The sequence below is a fragment of the Kogia breviceps genome, chromosome 8 (genome assembly GCF_026419965.1).
Source record: "Kogia breviceps isolate mKogBre1 chromosome 8, mKogBre1 haplotype 1, whole genome shotgun sequence".
NCBI classification, from domain to species: domain Eukaryota; kingdom Metazoa; phylum Chordata; class Mammalia; order Artiodactyla; family Physeteridae; genus Kogia; species Kogia breviceps.
The window spans coordinates 55,137,879-55,159,721 of NC_081317.1; the positions used below are offsets into that span (position 1 = coordinate 55,137,879).

At 37.8% G+C, this 21,843-nt stretch overlaps 1 protein-coding gene across 6 annotated transcripts in view; it reads right to left on the minus strand.

Annotated features, from left to right (window-relative positions):
- The window catches only part of ADAMTSL1 (ADAMTS like 1), a 1,019,582-nt gene that overhangs the window by 276,875 nt on the left and 720,864 nt on the right, over positions 1–21,843 (minus strand). For all 6 annotated transcript variants that reach the window (XM_067041438.1, XM_067041439.1, XM_059072941.2 and 3 more), the window contains 2 exons: positions 8,695–8,769; positions 5,127–5,284 (listed from right to left, as the gene is read on the minus strand). In XM_067041438.1, coding sequence (XP_066897539.1) covers positions 5,127–5,284; positions 8,695–8,769 — 233 coding nt within the window. The remainder of the gene's footprint in view (positions 1–5,126; positions 5,285–8,694; positions 8,770–21,843) is intronic.

Consider the following 21,843-nt stretch of genomic DNA (forward strand, 5'->3'; position numbering starts at 1 on the left):
ATCCTGACCCTGTCCACCTGTGAATGGCTGCAAGAAAGAAGGAAGTAACACATCCCCTCCCCCAGGCTGGCAATTCCAGGAGATATTTGCAAAACTTATGGCCTTTTTACTTTACTTCCCCACCTCCTCCACCTCTCTGTTCTATAAAAGAAACTGGCATCCAGACCCCTGATAAGACGGTTCTTCAGAGACACTAGTCTGCCATCTTCTCCGTCTGCTGGCTTTCCGAATAAAGTTGTATTCCTTGCCTCGGCACCTCGTCTCCCGATTTATTGGCCTGTTGTGTAGCGAACAGAGTGAGCTTAGACTCAGTAAGAGAAGGACTGTCTCAGTGCTGCGATGCAGAAGGAGGGCAGAAAAGAAATGAGCAGAGTGGAGCTAGCAGGGCTAGGATTGGGCAGGGGTCTGCCTCTCTCAGCGTCACAGAAAGGTGAGGGGTTGGTTCTCTGACTCTGTATCTTAAACCTAGCTGTTGCACTGGTAGAACAATGTGGGAAACCCAACAAGAAATGCAGGGTATTGTAATCAGCTCAGTTCTAAACTCTTGGAATCAATTAGCATAAAGGAGCATATTTATTGGGGGAATTAAATCACTATTTTTGTTTCTTTTTTTCCTATAGTTAATTTAGACTTTTCTGCCCTAGAATGTCTGGCTTACAAATGATTTTCCCTTTGTATGAACACAGGTTGACCAGTATGGGGTCCATCCAGAGACAGGCTGGGTGACATGGTGAAATCAACTGGGAATTAAACATTTGCCAAAGCTCAGCCTCCAACAGAGAAAACAATCAATGATTTCAATCCTACCTGAGATTCACAGGATGCCCAAGTCTCACAAAGTGTGTCTTCATCACATTAGCTTGTAGCAAGTATCTATAGCTTTTACTATCCATTTTAATTTGGTACTTAATGATATGCACCACTATTTCAAAATTTCCTATTCAGTGTTTTATCTGTCAAATGGCATTATGAGCTAGAAGAGGGCAGATACCATATTTCGAAATCAATCTGCCCCACGCATGAAAGCATCTCCTGAAAGAAGAATATACATGGAAGTTCTATAAACTTACTTGATGAAGTGAACTCTCATAACTTTGCATGTGTGATTTCTGTCCAGGGGCCCCTCCTATTGTATCCCCTTTAATAAAAACAATTCTGGGGTGCTGAATTATGTACAGGGTAATGCTCAAGGCTGTCCAGAAAGAAATATGAAGGTATCATCTCTGCTTAATGCCCTAACTTTGCAAATAGAAACCACCAGCTTTCTATTCCCTAGAGTACTTAGGCAAAAATTGGGATAATGCCAATCTTCCTAACCAAATTCCCCAACTATGGAAGTGTAATGCATTTAGAAAATTATCCTCTGTAGGAAATAACTGTTCTCTGATTGTTAGTGCATGAATTGTGAATCAGTGTTCTTAGCTCTGAATACGCTGATGGTTTACTATTACGCTGTGTATTTCTGCCACTTTGGTGGCTTAGGTACTCATCAATCACTTTTCTCTCCAGCTAATATGGCTTTCTTAAATTTTAAAAATGGGCACAAACTGAGTATGAATAAATATACCTTAGATGCTTTCACAAGTAGAGTTAAGTTCAATGTTCTAATAAAGACTGGACTATGACCAAACAAAACCCTCTTCTAATCTGGGAAGGTTCTTATCTTTCACTGAGTCTGTAGCTTCAGAAAAGATGCACATGGCTTGGTAAGAGAGGAAGAGTATGCTAAGCCAGACAATCATCTAGCCAATAGCCAATCATCCTTAACAATTAATGTGATTATAGGTGTCACAGCCAGGCTATGCCCACCCCTATGTGTCTTATAGCTATACCTGCCGAACTGTTCCTGGGTGGATCGCTTGTAAATCAGCTGCTGACTGTCTTCAGAGAAGCAGTTTTCTGCCATTGTGTAGACAGAGTACTGTGATAAGTCTGACTGGAAGTTAAAGCATTTGAAAACGATGGAAAGGAAGTCACTTGGTTCTGTTTGCTTTTGTACACACTATCTCATTCAATTCCTTACTAAGGCTCTATGGGGGGAGATTTTATTACCATTTTTCAAATGAGTAAATAGGCTCAAGGAGGTAAAACAACATACTCAAGGTCACACCCCCAGTAAGCAGGAGAACATACAAAATTCTAGAGTGCTTATCCTTTTTACCCCTCTACACTAGCATTGTCAAAAATGTATAGCCAGTGTATGAAGTACAAATTTTTGGAAGACATGCTCCTTTAGGAGGTAAGATGAGCATTTAGTCCATTTTTAAAGGCGGCCAGAAGAGATTCCAAAAATAATTTTGGAACCAATTGTAATATATAAGAATTCTCACTGTGAGAAAATCTTCCTTATGTGCAAAAAAGTATTTTCCTTTTAAATAAACAAAAATGGTACTTTGGCAATAAACTTCCAAGGAGATGTTGACAAATGACCATTCTGATCCCTATGTATTTCATTTAGAAAGGAAGTTGTTACTTAAATTAATGTATAATGCAAAAGGGATTATACTTTGACACTGAAAACTGAATTACAAACTATGTGTATAATTTCTAAGCACCTAAATCATGAAAGATGGCAAATAAGCAAATGGTAATCTTTCATTTTCAGCTATTTCCTGGGGAAAATTAAGGGAGAAAATGTTGCTTTATTATAAATCACTGGCAAAAAAGGTAATTTTCTTCTCTTTCCCTGTATCTCCTTACATTATCTGGCTCATTTTCAAGTTTGAGTAAAAGTATTTAAAAATTATATAATCTATTTAAGAATAACTTTACATTTATTTGATCCTGATATTTTCTAATGAAACCTTAATCTCCTCTCATTTGCAACCTGAAGCTAGGTCACCAAAGAGGATATAATGCAAAAGACAGTAAAATGATAGCTCAGCCTGTTTCTGAAAGAAGATACTTACAGGTGCTAAGAATCTAGGAAAGCATCAAAAAGTTCCTCAAAGTTCATTTTTCCTCTAATATGTACAGTTATACATAGAAGAAAAAATACCCTCTTAGAAGCAACACAGAATACTAAAAAGAGTTTTGAGCCAGAAGTAGAGACATGATCTTTGGTCCTGGCTTGTCACTGGTGTGAGCTAGGGCACATCACTCAACTTCCCTCAGATTCGGTGTCCTTTCAGGAAGGATAAAGATGTCACATCTGTCCCACTTCAGCAACTGCCATGTGGCAAAAGTCCCTTATTCATCCAGCACTTGTCGGTTTTTTTACGGAGATATGAAGACAAATATGATTCTGCCCCTGCCCTTGAGGAACATGAAGAGGGGAGATGTGATGGAAACTGGAATTTGTGGTAAAGTCACAGAATGCTTCTGGAAGGAGAAAGTCCTGAAGTACAAGTATGAGTTAGTGAAGAAAATGGGGGAAGAAAAGATAACAGCATCGCAGACAGAGGACACAGCATTACCCAAAGGTAATGAATTATGAGAGTGCAAGATGTTGGGGGACTTGCCAGTCATTCAGTTGATTGAAACAGGAGAGGAAAAGTCAAAGCTGAGGTTGGAAAGGTAGACAGAATCCAGATTACTGAGAGTAACAGATGCTGGGCTATGGATTTGCATTTTAATCCCAAAGCAATGAGTGGAGGTGAGGGGCAACGCAGGAGCATGAATAGGGGAAACTCACTCTGGTTTTTGGAAAACTCACTCTGAAGGTAACATGGACAATGGGTCAAAGGCTGGGAAGCTAATTCAGAGCCCATCGCATTAGTTCAGGTGAGAAATACAAAGACTTAAACTAAGACAGTGGTGGCAAGGATGAAGAAGAAAGAATAGTCTTCAGAGATGGTATGGAGGTAGAGTTGACAAAGTTTAATGTCTAATTAGGGGTGTATAGGAGAAGGGAATTGGTGTGAATCAGAGGTTTCTGACTTGGCTAGGTAAATAGTGTATTGTTCCACAAGAGAAGAATTAAAGAAGATAAAGTAGGTTTCTGGGGCATGACAAGTCCAATTTTGGACACACTGAGCTCACTGTACCTGTGGGTGATGTGTAGAAGGCAGCTGGACATATGAAATGCATTTGACAATTCTGTGAACTGTTCAAACGTGGACGATATTACTTGAAATCCATTCTATATTTTCAGTATGTGTATTAACTCTAGCAAAGTTACTAGGGAAATTAGTAAAAGTGCTTTATTCTAAGGGCTTCAAGAAATTAAGGCATCTCTCATTCTTTTACTGTATTTGTTTGTTCAACTGAAATTATTTAACTACCTACCACATCACTTCTATTGGGAGCTATCTCTGATGGTTTGTGGCTTCTTGTTCACGGTCATGTAATTGGCATCTGGACTGGATTAAAGGGGCTACCATGCAGATGGAGACAGAGGACGGACTCTGGAACCCTTCTTCCATGCAGCCTCACTGCCTATCACATTTCCAACATGCATCCTTACTTCCAGCTGCCATGGGGTCATCAAGCCTTAGCTTAAATCAAATGTCCTCTGGCTCCAGATCCCATGATGAGAAATTTATGGAGTCCTGGACACATTACAAGCTCTACAGTTTACAGCTGAAATCCTTCAGGTCCTTCTGACCTACTGAAGGCAAGAATATGCTTTATTTTTACTGGGATTCCCAAACAGTCTTCTAGTGTGTACATTTTTCCTACAGAACATGTATGTTGCTTCCAGCAATGTGTTTTATATTACCTTGAAGAGTAGGGAAGCTCTGACAGAAGGAAACAACTTGGTATTGCTGCCAGCACAAGAGGGAAAAAAAACTTGCAACTGGAAGCATGATCAAGCCTATGGATCATTAATTAGTCTTTCTCTTTGACAGCAGATACCTTATGTGAGTCAACGACTGTATCCTAAGTTGTTATAAAAATAGTTTATATCCCTCAACTAATGATATGTTGGCTTTTTGAGTGGGGTCTTTTTATTAACTTATACACACACAAATATATATATATATATGTTTTTTCCCATAGAACCTTAAAATTTTTGCATGTTCTTATAAAGTCTAGGATGTAGCTCAACACCCTTGAATTAAACATTTCCTGGATAACAAGCTTTCCAAATGTATGTCAAAACCTAAAGCCCCTCTCTCTTCAGAGGATTATAAGTAATACCAGTTCGGAGGTAGCTCGAAAACAAGGTACCTAAATGGGCTTACCTTGACAATGAAATCTGCTGTAAGTGGTCCAGCCATTCTCAGTATCTCTTTGTCTGGAAATTTTTGGAAGTCCACACTAGAATTGTCCACAAGAAAGATGCCTGTAGAGCTGAGACTGTTTTCACCTTTAGCCCCCTGGAGGGTTTTGGTTTCCAGATCTACATAATCAAACACATGAAGAGGAGAGAAAGATGTTCCCAGGGCTACCACAGACCACATGCAAGCGCATCTCATGAAAAAGAACTATGTCAGGGAGAAGTATTATTCTTTATATGGCTGACATAATTGAAATGTGATAGAAACAAAATATATGGGCACCTCTGGATCACAGAGGAATTTATGCAGCAAATGAAATTTTAAAACTCATTAGCCAAGCATTCAGGGCTCCCTGTCAAGAAATCTTTGATTCCCTGGATGACTTCCTTTGGGTACCTTGCTTTACCACAATCCTAGTCTTTTGACTAAACCATCTCCTATACGTATCCTATTGATTTCAGGCTATATGGCCCTCCATCTAGAATACCCTGAAGTTTCCCTTTTGGTCTATGAGGCCCAGGGTGCCTCTGAGTTCCTTCAGCACCCATTGTGAGACTTGATATTCATATATTACCTTGTATTTATTTATACTTTCTGGTTACATATTGAATTGTGCTATTGTTCAAAATAAAGAAACTATAGCGACTTAAGGACAGGGAACTAACTATCCTCTTTACTTCTCTTTCTTTTTAAAATCCTTTTTATTACTTCACTCAGTCTTATATACATATATGAAATTTCACAAGAACTCAAGACAGAGAGAGGAACTTGATTCCTGGAGCATTCCGATCTGAATTTGCCCAATGACAAAGCCTAGGAAACATCTTCTGTTTTAGGAAATCAGAGCATGCTGAGGATGAGGGTAATTATGATATATATATTTCAAAGTAGGTTAAGTTCTCATGTGACTGAGTATTTTAGAATAATTGCCTCCTGCGTGATGAAAGATGGATAGACTAAGTCTAACGATGGTTTGTAAAACTTGCAGAAGGACCCTTGGTTTTGGCAGGGGTTCTTTAGCAGAAAGATGGGGTGCCTGGATAGGGATCTGGGTCTCCTACCCACATTCAAACAGAATGACTCCCCTCTTATGTGTTTTACAAATTGAGATTTTGGGGTTAAGGACAATTTTAAGGTCTCTGGAGGCACTAAGGTACCTAATGTATTTTTACTAAAGTATTCTAGATGTTGCCTACTTCAAGTTCTCTACTAGAAGGAATACCAACAGGTAGAAAATGCTGGTGTCCAATTAAATGCCCATGCCCCTCAGATGAAGTCGTGTAGCCCTTCTCTGGGAGTAGGTCTGGCTTTCCTCCCCTGTCCCAGGGCTGAGAGGACCTCACAGAATAAAAGGTACATTGAGAGAACGCTGAAGTGGGAGAACCACAGTGATTGTCATCAGAGGAAAGCAGCAGCATCTCTGTATCTCCTTCCTCTAGCCTTCACTCCTCTAGCTTCCTTCCATGCATTTGCACTCATTTGTGGAAGTATCTCCAGGACATAAATTAACTTAGTTGTGGAAAACTCTTGGAGGTCTAAGCCTGAGCATCTGATTCAATTTTATCACCAGGCCTCCCAGAAGTACCTCACAGGTACTTCTGATTAAAGATGAGCTGGACCTGGACAGATGGTCTACTCTTCTGGTTTGGCCCTCCTTAACTCTTGCTGAGGTTGGTCCCATACTTGGCCAGCTTCTGGGAGTGAAGGGTAAAAGGGTTGCCAGAGAAACAAGGCATCATTTATTTACACATTCATTTTGCTGAGTTATATTCCAAATACAAAAACAAAATAGAAAAAAAACCAGAAACTTCCTTGGCTATACAAATGTTACAAACAGTATGCTTTTTGAAGGAAAAAGCAGATTCCATTTTGCTTTTAATCATTTATGACTATCATCTGGCACTTTACTTATCAAATCCTTAGAGCAATTAAACCAAACAAGGCCAATTCTTCAGCTTCTCAGTGATCCCACAATTAGGAAGTCCGGGAGGCTAGACTAATTCATTTATAAAAATGAATTCTCTTTACTAATTCATAATAATCATAAACTAAGTCTGGGAGGCTAGACTAACTCATTTATAAAAATGAATTTTCCTCTTACACCTCCTCCCTTGGGTTCTCTCTTTTGCAATGAGGAGTAAGTCGCCCACTTGGTGATGCATTAGTTTGGATGTTTTATTTTAGCCTCTCACTGCGCAGAAAAATACTGTTTCTGACTGAGGTTGTTACACCAGCAGTTAATTCTGTCCAGTTCTTAAGGGGAAAAACAAATCATTTGAATGGTAACAGTGTACACACATATATCATCCTTTGACACATGAACAACATATTTTGGGGGGATGTTCAGAGTTAGAAAAGCACTTGGATCCATATAAGGTGACTTCTCAGCATCTTTTGACCTTGCCTGAACTGTACTTTACTTATTCCTTTATGTCACATGAACTCTCAAAGCCCACCTTTCCCATGAAATGTACTTATTTTTATTTTTAGAAAGGCTTCTGTAGGCTATCTGAACTTTCACAGGCTCCAATTTGTCTCCCTCCAGTTTGTCTTTTTGGAATGATTTCATTTATAATCCAATTGCCAAAAGATAATGCTTGCTACCTAAATTGGCTTCTTAGGCATGTGTGTGGGAGGGAAGAGAGAGCAGAAGATGATAGATGGCTTTGGAGGAACCTAGGAAAAATCATACGGAGGAGATCAGAGAAGCTCAAGGGACCAACTGAAGTCTTTCAGTGAAAGTGAATTTTGCAGAAAAAGCTAACATATCCTCTCCTACCCCCTCCCTGGTTTATAGTCTATAATTTTCTGCTTGTAATTTACAGGTCTACATCTAAACAGCACTACATGGTAATAAAAAAAAAGATGTGGCTGTGTACTGCTGACTTGCCATGACTGAAGATCAATTCTTTCACAAACTCTGGTGGGACCATGCTACCATTTGATCTTCGGGGTTACAATTACCCTTCAATCTTGAATTCCAAAAGCTATCTTCAAGACGTTAGCGTCTTGCATTATCTTTACTACATGGGATGCTTAACTAGACCACAGGGTTCTCTTCAAATGCCACAGGGTTAAGGCTGTTTGGAGTTTCTGTGTTCCCCTGAATTGATAAAGTAATGCATCCTGAGAGTAGGAATTAAAAGAAGAAGAATGAAGGAGAGGGAGGGAAGGTTGAAAAGAAGAAAAAAGAAAGAGGGGAAGCAAGGAAAAGATTGAGAATGACTGGAGAGGAAGAAGAGAGAGAATTAGAAATAATATTCACAAAATCATAAACATGTGCTTAACTCATGAACACCCTACTGGAAACATCAATTTTGTATCTTTCAGGATGACTGGCTGGAGGTAATTACCACAGACGGCTCTGCTGTCTCCTAGGCAACCAAAAGATAAACAGAAGCATTCAAAATACCATATTATGATAGAGGATTAAGATTTGTATTTCTAAATCTTAATCTTTTCTGGGAACAAAAAATAAATAATAATGACTAAAATGCCCAATACCCAAAGGACAACAACTGAGTTTACTTACACAAGTGGTCAGGTCCTTTTAAGACAAGGCGAATATGTCTGCTTCCATAGGGAATAGCAACCACTGTGTCGTCCACTAGAGAGAAATGAAACAGAGTCTTAAAGCACATAATTTTATACAAAATTACTGATTGTCTCCTATATAAATGCACTGATTTACATACACCTCCAAATGATAATCTTTTAAAAAAGTGTTTACAATGTGAACACCTATATGTGGGAATCAAAATTTCCACTTTCTTCAAAATAAAATATGTTGAAAAATCTGGTCACTGGCTAACTCATGGGGGATCTGGCCTTTGAAAAAATACATGAATTTTGATACGTTAAAAATGAATTTGGTACTATATGCTAACACATATATATGGACTCTAAGAAAAAAAAAAGTCATGAAGAGACTAGGGAATAAAACACAGACTTACTAGAACATGGACTTGAGGATATGGGGAGGGGGAAGGGTAAGCTGTGACGAAGTGAGAGAGTGGCATGGACATATATACACTAACAAAGATAAGGTGGATAGCTAGTGGAAAGCAGCCGCATGGCACAGGGAGATCAGCTAGGTGGTTTGTGACCACCTAGAGGGGTGGGATAGGGAGGGTGGGAGGGAGGGAGACATAAGAGGGAAGAGATATGGGAACATATGTATATGTATATCTGATTCACTTTGTTGTAAAGCAGAAACTAACACATCATTGTAAAGCAATTATACTCCAATAAAGACATTAAAAAAAATGAATTTGGAAGTGCTCATTTCTGATTTTAAAACCCAGTCTTAAATCCTCAGATTTCTCTAGACTGGAGCAATTGTGTAGAATTACAAAAAGAAAATAACGTTTAATGCTCAAAGAAGGGCTTTATTATAACAAAATCTGGATTTCTCTCTAGCAAAGTAACTGTCTTGGATGAGTAGGACAGTTAAGAATAGAAGACAACCTCCGGTCCTGCCAAGACCGCGCCCTGACCTATTTCAGATACTCAGACTCCACATTTACTTTCACCTATGTTGGTGGACCCAAAAGATGGGCATGTCTAAAATATCTTGAGGAGGACTTTCAAGATGGTGGAGGAGTAAGATGTAGAGATCACCTTCCTCCCCACAAATACATCAAAAATACATCTACATGTGGAACAACTCCTATAGAACACCTACTGAATGCTGGCAGAAGACCTCAGACTTCCCAATAGGGTCTTGGTGCTCCGACCAGATGTCAGTTCTGAGCCTCTGATGTGGGAGAGCTGAGTTCAGGACATTGGACCACCAGACACCTCCCAGCCCCATGTAATATCAATCAGCGAGAGCTCTCCCAGAGATCTCTGTCTCAATGCTAAGACCCAGCTCCACTCAATGACCAGCAAGCTCTAGTGCTGCACAACCCATGCCAAACAACTAGCAAGACAGGAACTCAAGCACACCCATTAGCAGAGAGGCTGCCTAAAATCATAATAACTTCACAGACACCCCAAAACACACCACCGGACACGGTCCTGCCCACCAGAAAGACAAGATCCAGCCTCATTCACCAGAACACAGGCACCAGTCCCCTCCACCAGGAAGCCTACACAACCCACTGAACCAACCTTACCCACTGGGGGAAGACACCCAAAACAATGGGAATTACAAACCTGCAGCCTGCAAAAATGAGACCCCAAACACAGTAAGTTGAGCAAAATAAGAAGACAGAAATACACAGCAGATGAAGGAGCAAAGTAAAAACCCACCAGAACAAACAAATGAAAAGGAAATAGGCAGTCTACCTGAAAGAGAATTCAGAATAATGATAGTAAAGATGATTCAAAATCTTGGAAACAGAATGGAGAAAATACAAGAAATGTTTAACAAGGACCTAGAAGAACTAAAGAGAAAACAAACATTGATGAATGACATAATACATGAAATTTAAAATTCTCTAGAAGAAATCAAGAGCAGAATAACTAAGGCAGAAGAACGAATAAGTGACCTGGAAGATAAAGAGTGGAAATAACAACCACAGAGAAGAATAAAGAAAAAACAATGAAAAGACTTGAGGGTAGTCTCAGAGACCTCTGGGACAACATTAAATGTACCAACATTCGAATTATAGGGATCCTAGAAGAAGTGAAAAAGAAAGCGTCTGAGAAAATATTTGAAGAGATTATAGTTGAAAACTTCCCTAACATGGGAAAGGATATAGCCCATCAAGTCCAGGAAGCACAGAGAGTCCCATACAGGATAAATCCAAGGAGAAACATGCCAAGACACATATTAATTAAACTATCAAAATTTAAATACAAAGAAAAAATATTAAAATCAGCAAGGGAAAAGCAACAAATAACATACAAGGGAATCTTAAGGGGATTCAGCTTAACAGCTGATCTTTCAGTAGAAACTCTGCAAGCCAGAAAGGAGTGGCAGGACGTATTTAAAGTGATGAAAGGGAAAAACCTACAACCAAGGTTACTCTACCCAGCAAGGATCTCATTCAGACTTGACAGAAAAATTAAAACCTTTACAGACAAGAAAAAGCTAAGACAATTCAGCACCACCAAACCAGCTTTACAACAAATGCTAAACGAACTTCTCTAGGCAGGAAACACAAGAGTGGGAAAAGACCTACAATAACAAACCCAAACAATTAGGAAAATGGTAATAGGAACATATCAATAATTACCTTAAATGTAAATGGATTAAATGCTCCAACCAAAAGACAAAGACTGGCTGAATAGATATAAAAACAAGACCCAGACCCATATATATGCTGTCTACAAGAGACCCACTGCAGACCCAGGGACATATGCACACTGAAAGTGAGGGGATGGAAAAAGATATTCCATGCAAATGGAAGGCGAAAGAAAGTTGTAGCAGCAATTCTCATATCAAACAAAATAGACTTTAAAATAAATATTATTACAAGAGACAAAGAAGAGCACAACATAATTATCAAGGGATGAACCCAAGAAGAAGATATAACAATTGTAAATATTTATGCACCCAACATAGGAGCACCTCAAGGCATAAGGCAAATGCTAACAGCCATAAAAGGGGAAATCGATGGTAACACAATCACAGTAGGGTACTTTAACACCCCAATTTCACCAATGGACAGATCATAAATGAAAATAAATAAGGTAACACAGGCTTTAAATGACACGTTAACAAGATGGACTTAACTGATGTTTATAGGACATTACATCCAAAAACAGCAGAATACACTATCTTCTCAAGTGCTCATGGAACTTTCTTCAGGATAGATAATATCTTGAGTCACAAATCAAGCCTTGGTAAATTTAAGAAAATTGAAATCATATCAAGTATCTTTTCTGACCACAATGCTATGAGACTAGATATCAATTACAGAAAAAAAAATCTGTAATAAATACAAACACATGGAGGCTAAACAATATGCTACTAAATAACCAAGAGATCACTGACAAAATCAAAGGGGAAATCAAAAACTACCGAGAAAAAATGACAATGAAAACATGATGACGAAAAACCTAAGGGAGGCAGCAAAAGCAGTTCAAAGACGGAAGTTTATAGCAATACAATGCTACCTCAAGAAACAAGAAACATCTGAAATAAACAACCTAATCTTACACCTAAAGCAATTAGAGAAAGAGTAACAGTAAAACCCCGAAGTCAGAAGAAGGAAAGAAATCATAAAGATCAGGTCAGAAGTAAATGAAAAAGAAATGAAGGAAATCATAGCAAAGACCAATAAAACTAAAAGTTGATTCTTTGAGAAGATAAACAAAATTGATAAATCATTAGCCAGACCCATCAAGAAAAAAACAGAGAAGACTCAAATCCATAGAGTTAGAAATGGAAAATGTGAAGTAACAACTGACACTGCAGAAATACAAAGGATAATGAGAGATTACGACAAGCAATTCTATGCCAATAAAAGGACAACGTGGAAGAAACGGACAAATTCTTAGAAAAGCACAACCCTCTGAGAATGAACAGGAAGAAATAGGAAACATAAACAGACCAATCACAAGCACTAAAATTGAAACTGTGATTAAAAATCTTCCAACAAACAAAAGGCCAGGACTTGATGGCTTCACAGGCGAATTCTATCAAACATTTAGAGAAGAGCTAACACCTATCCTTCTCCAACTCTTCCAAAATATAGCAGAGGGAGGAACACTCCCAAACTCGCTCTACAAGGCCACCATTACCCCGATACCAAAACCAGACAAAGATGTCACAAAAAAGAAAACTACAGGCCAATATCACTGATAAACATAGATGCAAAAATCCTCAACAAAATACTAGCAAACAGAATCCAACAGCACATTAAAAGGATCATACACCATGATCAAGTGGGGTTTATCCCAGGAACGCAAGGATTCTTCAACACACGCAAATCAATCAATGTGATACACCATATTAAGAAATTGAAGGATAAAAACGACATGATCATCTCAATAGATGCAGAAAAAGCTTTTGACAAATTTCAACACCAATTTATGATAAAAACCCTCCAGAAAGCAGGCATAGAGGGCAATTACTTCAACATAATAAAGGCCATATATGACAAACCCACAGCCAACATTGTTCTCAATGGTGAAAAACTGAAACCATTTCCTCTAAGATCAGGAACAAGACAAGGTTGACTCCTCTCACCACTATTATTCAACACAGTTTTGGAACTTTTAGCCACAACAATCAGAGAAGAAAAAGAAATAAAAGGAATCCAAATCAGAAAAAAAAGAAGTAAAGGTATCACTGTTTACAGATGACATGACACTATAAAGAGAGAATCCTAAACATACTACCAGAAAACTACTAGAGCTAATCAATGAATTTGGTAGAGTAGCAGGATACAAAATAAATGCACAGAAATCTCTTGCTTTCCTATACACTGATGATGAAAAATCTGAAAGAGAAATTAAACACTCTCATTTACCATTGCAACAAAAAAATAAAATACCCACAAATAAACCTACTTAAGGAGAAAAAATACCTGTATGCAGAAAACTATAAGACACTGATGAAAGAAATAAAATATGATACAAACAGATGGAGAGATATACCATGTCCTTGGATTGGAAGAATCAACACTGTGAAAATGACTATACTACCCAAAGCAATCTACAGATTCAATGCCATCCCTATCAAACTACCGATGGCATTTTTCACAGAACTAAAACAAAAAATTTCACAATCTGTATGAAAATACAAAAGACCCCAAAGAGCCAAAGCAATCTTGAGAAAGAAAAACAGAATTGGAGGAATCAGGCTCCCAGACTTCAAACTATACTACAGAGCTACAGTAATCAAGACAGTATGGTACTGGAACAAGAACACAAATATAGATCAATGGAACAGGATAGAAAGCTCAGAGATAAACCCAAGCACATATGGTCACCTTATCTTTAATAAAGGGGGAAAAATACACAATGGAGAAAAGACAGCTCTTCAATTGTGGTGCTGGGAAAACTGGACAGCTAGATGTAAAAGAATAAGATTAGGACACTCCCTAACACCATACACAAAAATAAACTCAAAATGGATTAAAGACCTAAACGTAAGGCCAGACAGTATAAAACTCTTAGAGGAAAACACAGGCAGAACACTCTATGACATAAATCACAGCAAGATCTTTTTTGACCCACCTCCTAGAGAAATGGAAATAAAAATAAACAAATGGGACCTAATGAACGTTAAAAGCTTTTGCACAGCAAAGGGAACCATCAACAAGAAGAAAAGACAACCCTCAGAATGTAAGAAAATATTTCCAAATGAAGCAACTGACAAACGATTAATCTCCAAAATATACAAGCAGCTCATGCAGCTCAATATCAAAAAAACAAACAACCCAATCCAAAAATGGGCAGAAGACCTAAATAGACATTTCTCCAAAGAAAATATAGAGATTGACAACAAACACATGAAAGGATGCTCAACATCACTAATCATTAGAAAAATGCAAATCAAAACTGCAATTAGGTATCACCTCACTCGAGTCAGAATGGCCATCACCAAAAATCCACACACAATAAATTCTGGAGAGGGTGTGGAGAAAAGGGAACCCTCTTGCACTGTTGGTGGGAATGTAAATTGATACAGCCACTACGGAGAACAGTATGGAGGTTCCTTAAAAAAGTAAAAATAGAACTACCATATGACCCAGCAATCCCACTACTGGGCATATACCCTGAGAAAACCATAATTCAAAAAGAGTCATGTACCACAATATTCACTACAGCTCTATTTACAATAGCCATGACATGGAAGCAACCTAAGTGTCCATCGACAAATGAATGGATAAAGAAGATGTGGCAAATATATACAATGGAATATTACTCAGCCATAAAAAGAAATGAAATTGAGTTATTTATAGTGAGGCGGATGGACCTAGAGTCTGTCATACAGAGTGAAGTAAGTCAGAAAGAGAAAAACAGATATTGTATGCTAACACATATATATGGAATCTAAAAAAAAAAGGTTGTGAAGCACCTAGGGGCAGGACAGGAATAAAGACGCAGATGCAGAGAATGGACTTGAGGACAGGGGGAGGGAGAAGGGTAAGCTGGGACGAAGTGAGAGAGTAGCATGGACATATATACACTACCAAATGTAAAATAGATAGCTAGTTGGAAGCAGCCACAAAGCACAGGGAGATCAGCCTGGTGCTTTGTGACCACCTAGAGGGTTGGGATGGGAGGGAGACACAAGCGGGAGGGGATATGGGGACATATGTATACGTATAGCTGATTCACTTTGTTATACAGCAGAAACTAACACATTTTAAAGCTCCAATAAAGATGTTAAAAAAAATAGAAGAGAATATACTTGTATTTTTTAAACTTTCTAGGGCAGAAATCATGCATTCCAGTTCTTTAATATACTTTACACCGGTGGTCCTGAACCTTTTAGGCACCATGATTTAGAGATTATTTTAAAAATTATTTAATTTTCATCCTACTTGAAAACCTAGCCACAATTCAATGGAAGCACCCCCCAATTCTACATCTGTTAAAAAATTAGAGGTGTATTACACACATCCCAAACACATCACAGGCATTTTTATTTAGAACTCTATTTGTGACAATAATATGTTATATTTACATGGCAGTGAAGAGTTTCACTTCTCCTAAAATATACTAGTTATTCCTTCACCCCAAACTTGTAACATGGGCAAAGAGGATGCTACCATCCCAATTTTATGATGAAGAAATCAAGCCTCTGAGAAGTATAATGAGTAACCCAAGGTCAAAGAACAGGGGGGTATTCCAGAAGACAAGGGAAAGGCAGTTATTTTTAAACTCACCAGCATATTCAGAAACTCTGTGGAATTCTCTGTTTCACATATATCTTTCTAATATTATACATTACCATCCTATTACTGGAAGAATTTCATTTACATAAAGGAATCCTCAAAGCTAGCCAATTTCTCTGAATCTTAACATTATCATCCTGTCTTTAGGAGAACTTAATTTCAATAAATGAATTTCAGAAGTTCCTTAACTTCTCTGATCCTTAGTTTCTCTGTTTGTAAAACATGGAAAGCAATACCTACTTTATAATATTGTTGTGAACAGATATAGGTATTGCTATAGATATGTATACCATATATTGATGTACAGCATGGAACACAGTATTTTGTAAATATCATTTTATCTCTCTATTCCAAGTCTCTTTAAGGATAGGAACTGAAATACTGTTTATTTTGATGTTTTTAAACGCTCCAAGACCCCTAGCACATAGCCAGCTGAATGAGAAAGAAGAATCATATGCTCTCAATTCCTTCCCTAAAAGGCTACATTTATCAAGCTTTATACAATGTTGAATATGCTACACACAATACAACATTTTAGCTGTTTTTAATGTCAGGCATTGTTAAGGAAAAGGTTGAATTTCGGACAGCTAAGAGTTTGTGGCATAGAAGAACAAAATATGTAAGGGGAATATAGAAAAGGAACAACAAATGTTCAGACTGGGCTCACAGAGCTTTAAATGCCTTGTATAAAGACATGGGTTTTTAAGTTTACAAAAGAAATTCAAAGCAGTTAAGACAATGGGCTTCTAGAAATAGAAAGTCTTTGTTGATCCACAGGTCAAGTAAAGTGCAAGTAGAAGGAAAGCTTTCTGTTTGGCTCTGCAGTGCTCAGCAGCGGGCTTCTGACCCCCACATGGCGCAGGCAGCCTCCCTCTTGTTCTGCTGAGAAGTGACTCACATTCCACAAGCCGGGGCATTAAAGGAAGCTTTTGGCTGACACAGTCGCCTTTGTATACTCCCCCAGGAAGATGGGGAGGAACCTACAAGGTTGTTGAAGGAAGAGGGTAGGATGGAGAGAGCAGGCCAGGCAAGAATGGAATGTCTCCAGATGCCTCTCTGCACTTGCCAAGTCAAAGAGAAATACAGAGAACTTAGGCTTCTGCCAACCTGAACAGTCAGCAGTACACAGCACCAGACGTAGGAAGAGTCACAGCCTATTCTTCTGTGGTTCTATAAAGGGCTAATAGACAACTGGCAGGTCATCAGGCAATCAGAAAATTCATTATTTTATTCCACAGATATTTTTTGAGTGTCTTCTAGTGTCAGGTTTCATACTAGGTACCACATAATCAGTGACAAAGAAGACGAAGCATCAGCCCTACAATGGTTCCTGAAAAAGGGACCTAAGATAAAATATGCAGGGAAATACCACATACTATACCCCAATCATGGAAATTCCAAAGCACATAAATTAATATCTTAAGATCCCCAAACCAAAGAAATCCATTTCACTCTATTTAACTGTGTTCCCAATGTGTTTACCCAGGGAAACATTTTCTTACATATCATCTTTTCACACCAGCTGATACGTCTCAGAATATACTTTAAGATATGGTGTTCTTCATTTGCCAAACAGCAAGATAGGAAAAAACTTGTTTTTATTTGCTGCATGTTGATAAAAAGCCAGTCTTTGAGCTGTAGATTTATTAATAATTGTCTCATTTGATGATAAATTCTCAATGATTAGAGATGGGGTGGAAGATTCTTCTACTTGCCATTTAATACAGTATTGTGCACAGAGAGGTGTTTAAGACATTGGAGAAGAGGGTATGGATAAAAGGGAACCCTCCTACACTGCTGGTGGGAATGTAAATTAGTGCAGCCACTATGGAGAACAGTACAGAGGTTCCTTAAAAAACTAAAAATAGAGCTATCATATGATCCAGCAATCCCACTCCTGGGCATATATATGGAGAAAACCATAATTCAAAAAGATACATGCACCCCAATGTTCACTGCAGCACTATTTACAATAGCCAAGACATGGAAACAACTTAAATGCCCATTGACAGAGGAACGGATAAAGACGATTCCAAAATACAATGGAATATTACATAGCCATAAACAAGAATGAAGTAATGCCATTTGCAGCAATATGGATGAAACTAGAGATTATCATATTAAGCGAAGTAAGTCAGACAAATATCATGTGATATCACTTATATGTGGAATTTTTAAAAAAGATACAAATGAACTTATTTACAAAACAGAAATAGACTCACAGACATAGAAAACAAACTTATGGTTACCAAAGGGGGTAGTGGGGGTTGGAGGTGGGGAATAGATAAATTAGGAGTTTGGGATTAACATATATACATTACTATATATAAAATAAACAACAAGGGCCTACTGTACAGCACAGGGAGCTATATTCAATATCTTGTAAAACTTATAATGGAAAAGAATCTGAAGAAGAATATGTGTATATGTGTAACTGAGTCACTTTGCTGTGTGCCTGAAACTAACACAACATTGTAAATTAACTATACTTCAATTTAAGAAATGGTTAAAAAAAGACATTGGAGAATGTGTGAGAAGGCTGGTTTCATCACCTGCCTTCTCAAAGATTTAGCTGGTATGGCTGGCAAGGCAGGTGGCTACATTCACTCTCACCGTGTTGTGCATTCCTTGGGTAACCTTCCAATAAAGGCACACTGCACTATGTTCAAATGAAGCTGCTCTAATCTATTCTGGCTTTGTTGACAGAACCATGATGCTAATCATCAGAATATACTTAAAGGTTATTAACCAACAATTCTGAAAGACCTGCATCAGAAATTAGACAACCTCTTTCTCAGTTAAATGGACAAGCTTTCCATGGGAATCATAAATTCTGTCATTTCACATATATGGGATACAAAAGCTCTTTCTCAAGAACACTGTCCTCAAGGATTGTACCTAAAATATTTCCTCAAAAAATATACAGGTGTATATATATTCCACAACTCTCTATAAACATTTTAGATTTGTTTTTCTTTTTGACAAGGGGATGGGATGCTCTTTGATTTTATTTTTCTTCAATTTTTTATATAGTCCAGTTTATTTTTTTCTTTTATGGATATTTTTGACTTGAATAATATATATATATATATATATTTTTAGAAGGCAGATTGTTATTAGTCATCAATTTTATATACACCAGTGTATACATGTCAATCCCAATCGCCCAATTCATCACAGCACCAACACCACCCCCCGCTGCTTTCCTCCCATGGTGTCCATACGTTGGTCCTCTACATCTGTGTCTCAATTTCTGCCCTGCAAACCAGTTCATCTGTACCATTTTTCTAGGTTCCACATAGATATGTTAATATATGATATTTGTTTTTCTCTTTCTGACTTACTTCACCCTGTATGACAGTCTCTAGATCCATCCACGTCTCAACAAATGACTCAATTTCCTTCCTTTTCATGGCTGAGTAATAGTCCACTGTACATATGTACCACATATTCTTTATCCATTCATCTGTTGATGGGCATTTAGGTTGCTTCCATGACCTGGCTATTGTAAATGGTGCTGCAATGAACATTGGGGTGCATGTGTCCTTTTGAATTATGGTTTTCTCTGGGTATATGCCCAGTAGTGGGATTGCTGAATCATATGGTAATTCTATTTTTAGATTTTTAAGGAACCTCCATACTGTTCTCCATAGTGGCTGTATCAGTTGACATTCGCACCAACAGTGCAAGAGGGTTCCCTTTTCTCCACACCCTCTTCAGCATTTGTTGTTTGTAGATTTTCTGATGATGCCCATTCTAACTGGTGTGAGGTGATACCTCACTGTAGTTTTGATTAGCATTTCTCTAATAATTAGTGATGTTGAGAAGCATTTCATATGCTTCTTGGCCATCTGTATATCTTCTTTGGAGAAATGTCTATTCAGGTCTTCTGCCCATTTTTGGATTGGGTTGTTGGTTGTTTTAAATATTGAGCTGCATGAGGTGTTTATACATTATGGAGATTAATCCTTTGTCTGTTGATCCATTTGCAAATATTTTCTCCCATTCTGAGGGTTGTCTTTTCATCTTGTTTATGGTTTCCTTTGCTGTGCAAAAGCTTTGAAGTTTCATTAGGTCCCATTTGTTTATTTTTGTTTTTATTTCCTTTACTCTAGGAGGTGGATCAAAAAGATCTTGCTGTGATTTATGTCAGAGTGTTCTTCCTATGTTTTCCTCTAAGAGTTTTATAGTGTCTGGTCTTACATTTAGGTCTCAAATCGATTTTGAGTTTACTTTTGTGTATGGTGTTAGGGAGTGTTCTTATTTCATTCTTTTATCCGTATCTGTCCAGTTTTCCCAGCACCACTTACTGAAGAGACTGTCTTTTCTCCATTGTATATCCTTGCCTCCTCTGTCATAGATTAGTTGACCAGAGGTGCGTAGGTTTATCTCTGGGCTTCCTATCTTGTTCCATTGATCTATGTTTCTGTTTTTGTGCCAGTACCAAATTTTCTTGATTACTGTAGCTTTTTAGTATAGTCTGAAGTCAGGGTGTCTGATTCCTCCAGCTCCGTTTTTTTCCTTCAAGACTGCTTTGGCTATTCAGGATCTTTTGTGTCTCCATACAAATTTTAAGACTTTTTGTTCTAGTTCCGTAAAAAATGCCACGGTAATTTGATAGGGATTGCATTGAATCTGTAGATTGCTTTGAGTAGTATAATCATTTTCACAATATTGATTCTTCCAATCCAACAACATGGTATATCTCTCCATCTGTTGGTATCATCTTTAATTTCTTTCATCAGTTTCTTACAGTTTTCTGCATACAGTTCTTTTGTCTCCCTAGGTAGGTTTATTCCTAGGTATTTTATTCTTTTTGTGGCAATGGTAAATGGGAGTTTTCCTTAATTTCTCTATCAGATTTTTCATCATTAGTGTATAGGAATCAAGAGATTTCTGTGCATTAATTTTGTATCCTGCAACTTTACCAAATTCATTGATTAGCTCTAGTAGTTTTCTGCTGGCATGTTTAGGATTCTCTATGTATAGTATCATGTCAGCTGCAAACAGTGACGGTTTCACTTCTCCTTTTCCAATTTGTATTGCTTTTATTTCTGTTTCTTCTCTCATTGCTGTGGCTAGGACTTCCAAAACTACGTTGAATAATAGTGGTGAGAGTGGACATCCTTGTCTTGTTCCTGATAATACAGGAAATGCTTTCAGTTTTTCACCATTGAGAATGAAGTTTGCTGTGGGTTTGTCGAATATGGCCTTTATTATGTTGAGGTAGATTCCCTCTAGGCCCACTTCTGGAGAATTTTTATCATAAATGGGTGTTGAATTTTGTCAAAAGCTTTTTCTGCATCTATTGAGATGATCATATGGTTTTTATTCTTCAGTGTGTTAATATGGTGTATCACATTGATTGATTTGCATATATTGAAGAATCCTTGCATTCCTGGGATAAATCCCACTTGGTCATGGTGTATGATCCTTTTAATGTGTTGTTGGATTCTGTTTGCTAGTATTTTGTTGAGGATTTTTGGATCTATATTCATCAGTGATATTGGTCTGTAATTTTCTTTTTTTGTAATATCTGGTCAGGTTTTGGTATCAGGGTGATGGTAGCCTCATAGAATGAGTTTGGGAGTGTTCCTTCCTCTGCAATGTTTTGGAAGATTTTGAGGATGGGTGTTAGCTCTTCTCTAAATGTTTGATAGAATTCACCTGTGAAGCCATCTGGTCCTGGACTTTTGTTTGTTGGAAGATTTTTTTCACAGTTTCAATTTCATTGCTTGTGATTGGTCTGTTCATATTTTCTATTTCTTCCTGGTTCAGTCTTGGAAGTTTATACCTTTCTAAGAATTTGTCCATTTCTTCCAGGTTGTACATTTTTGGCATAAAGTTGCTTGTAGTAGTCTCTTAGGATGCTTTGTATTTCT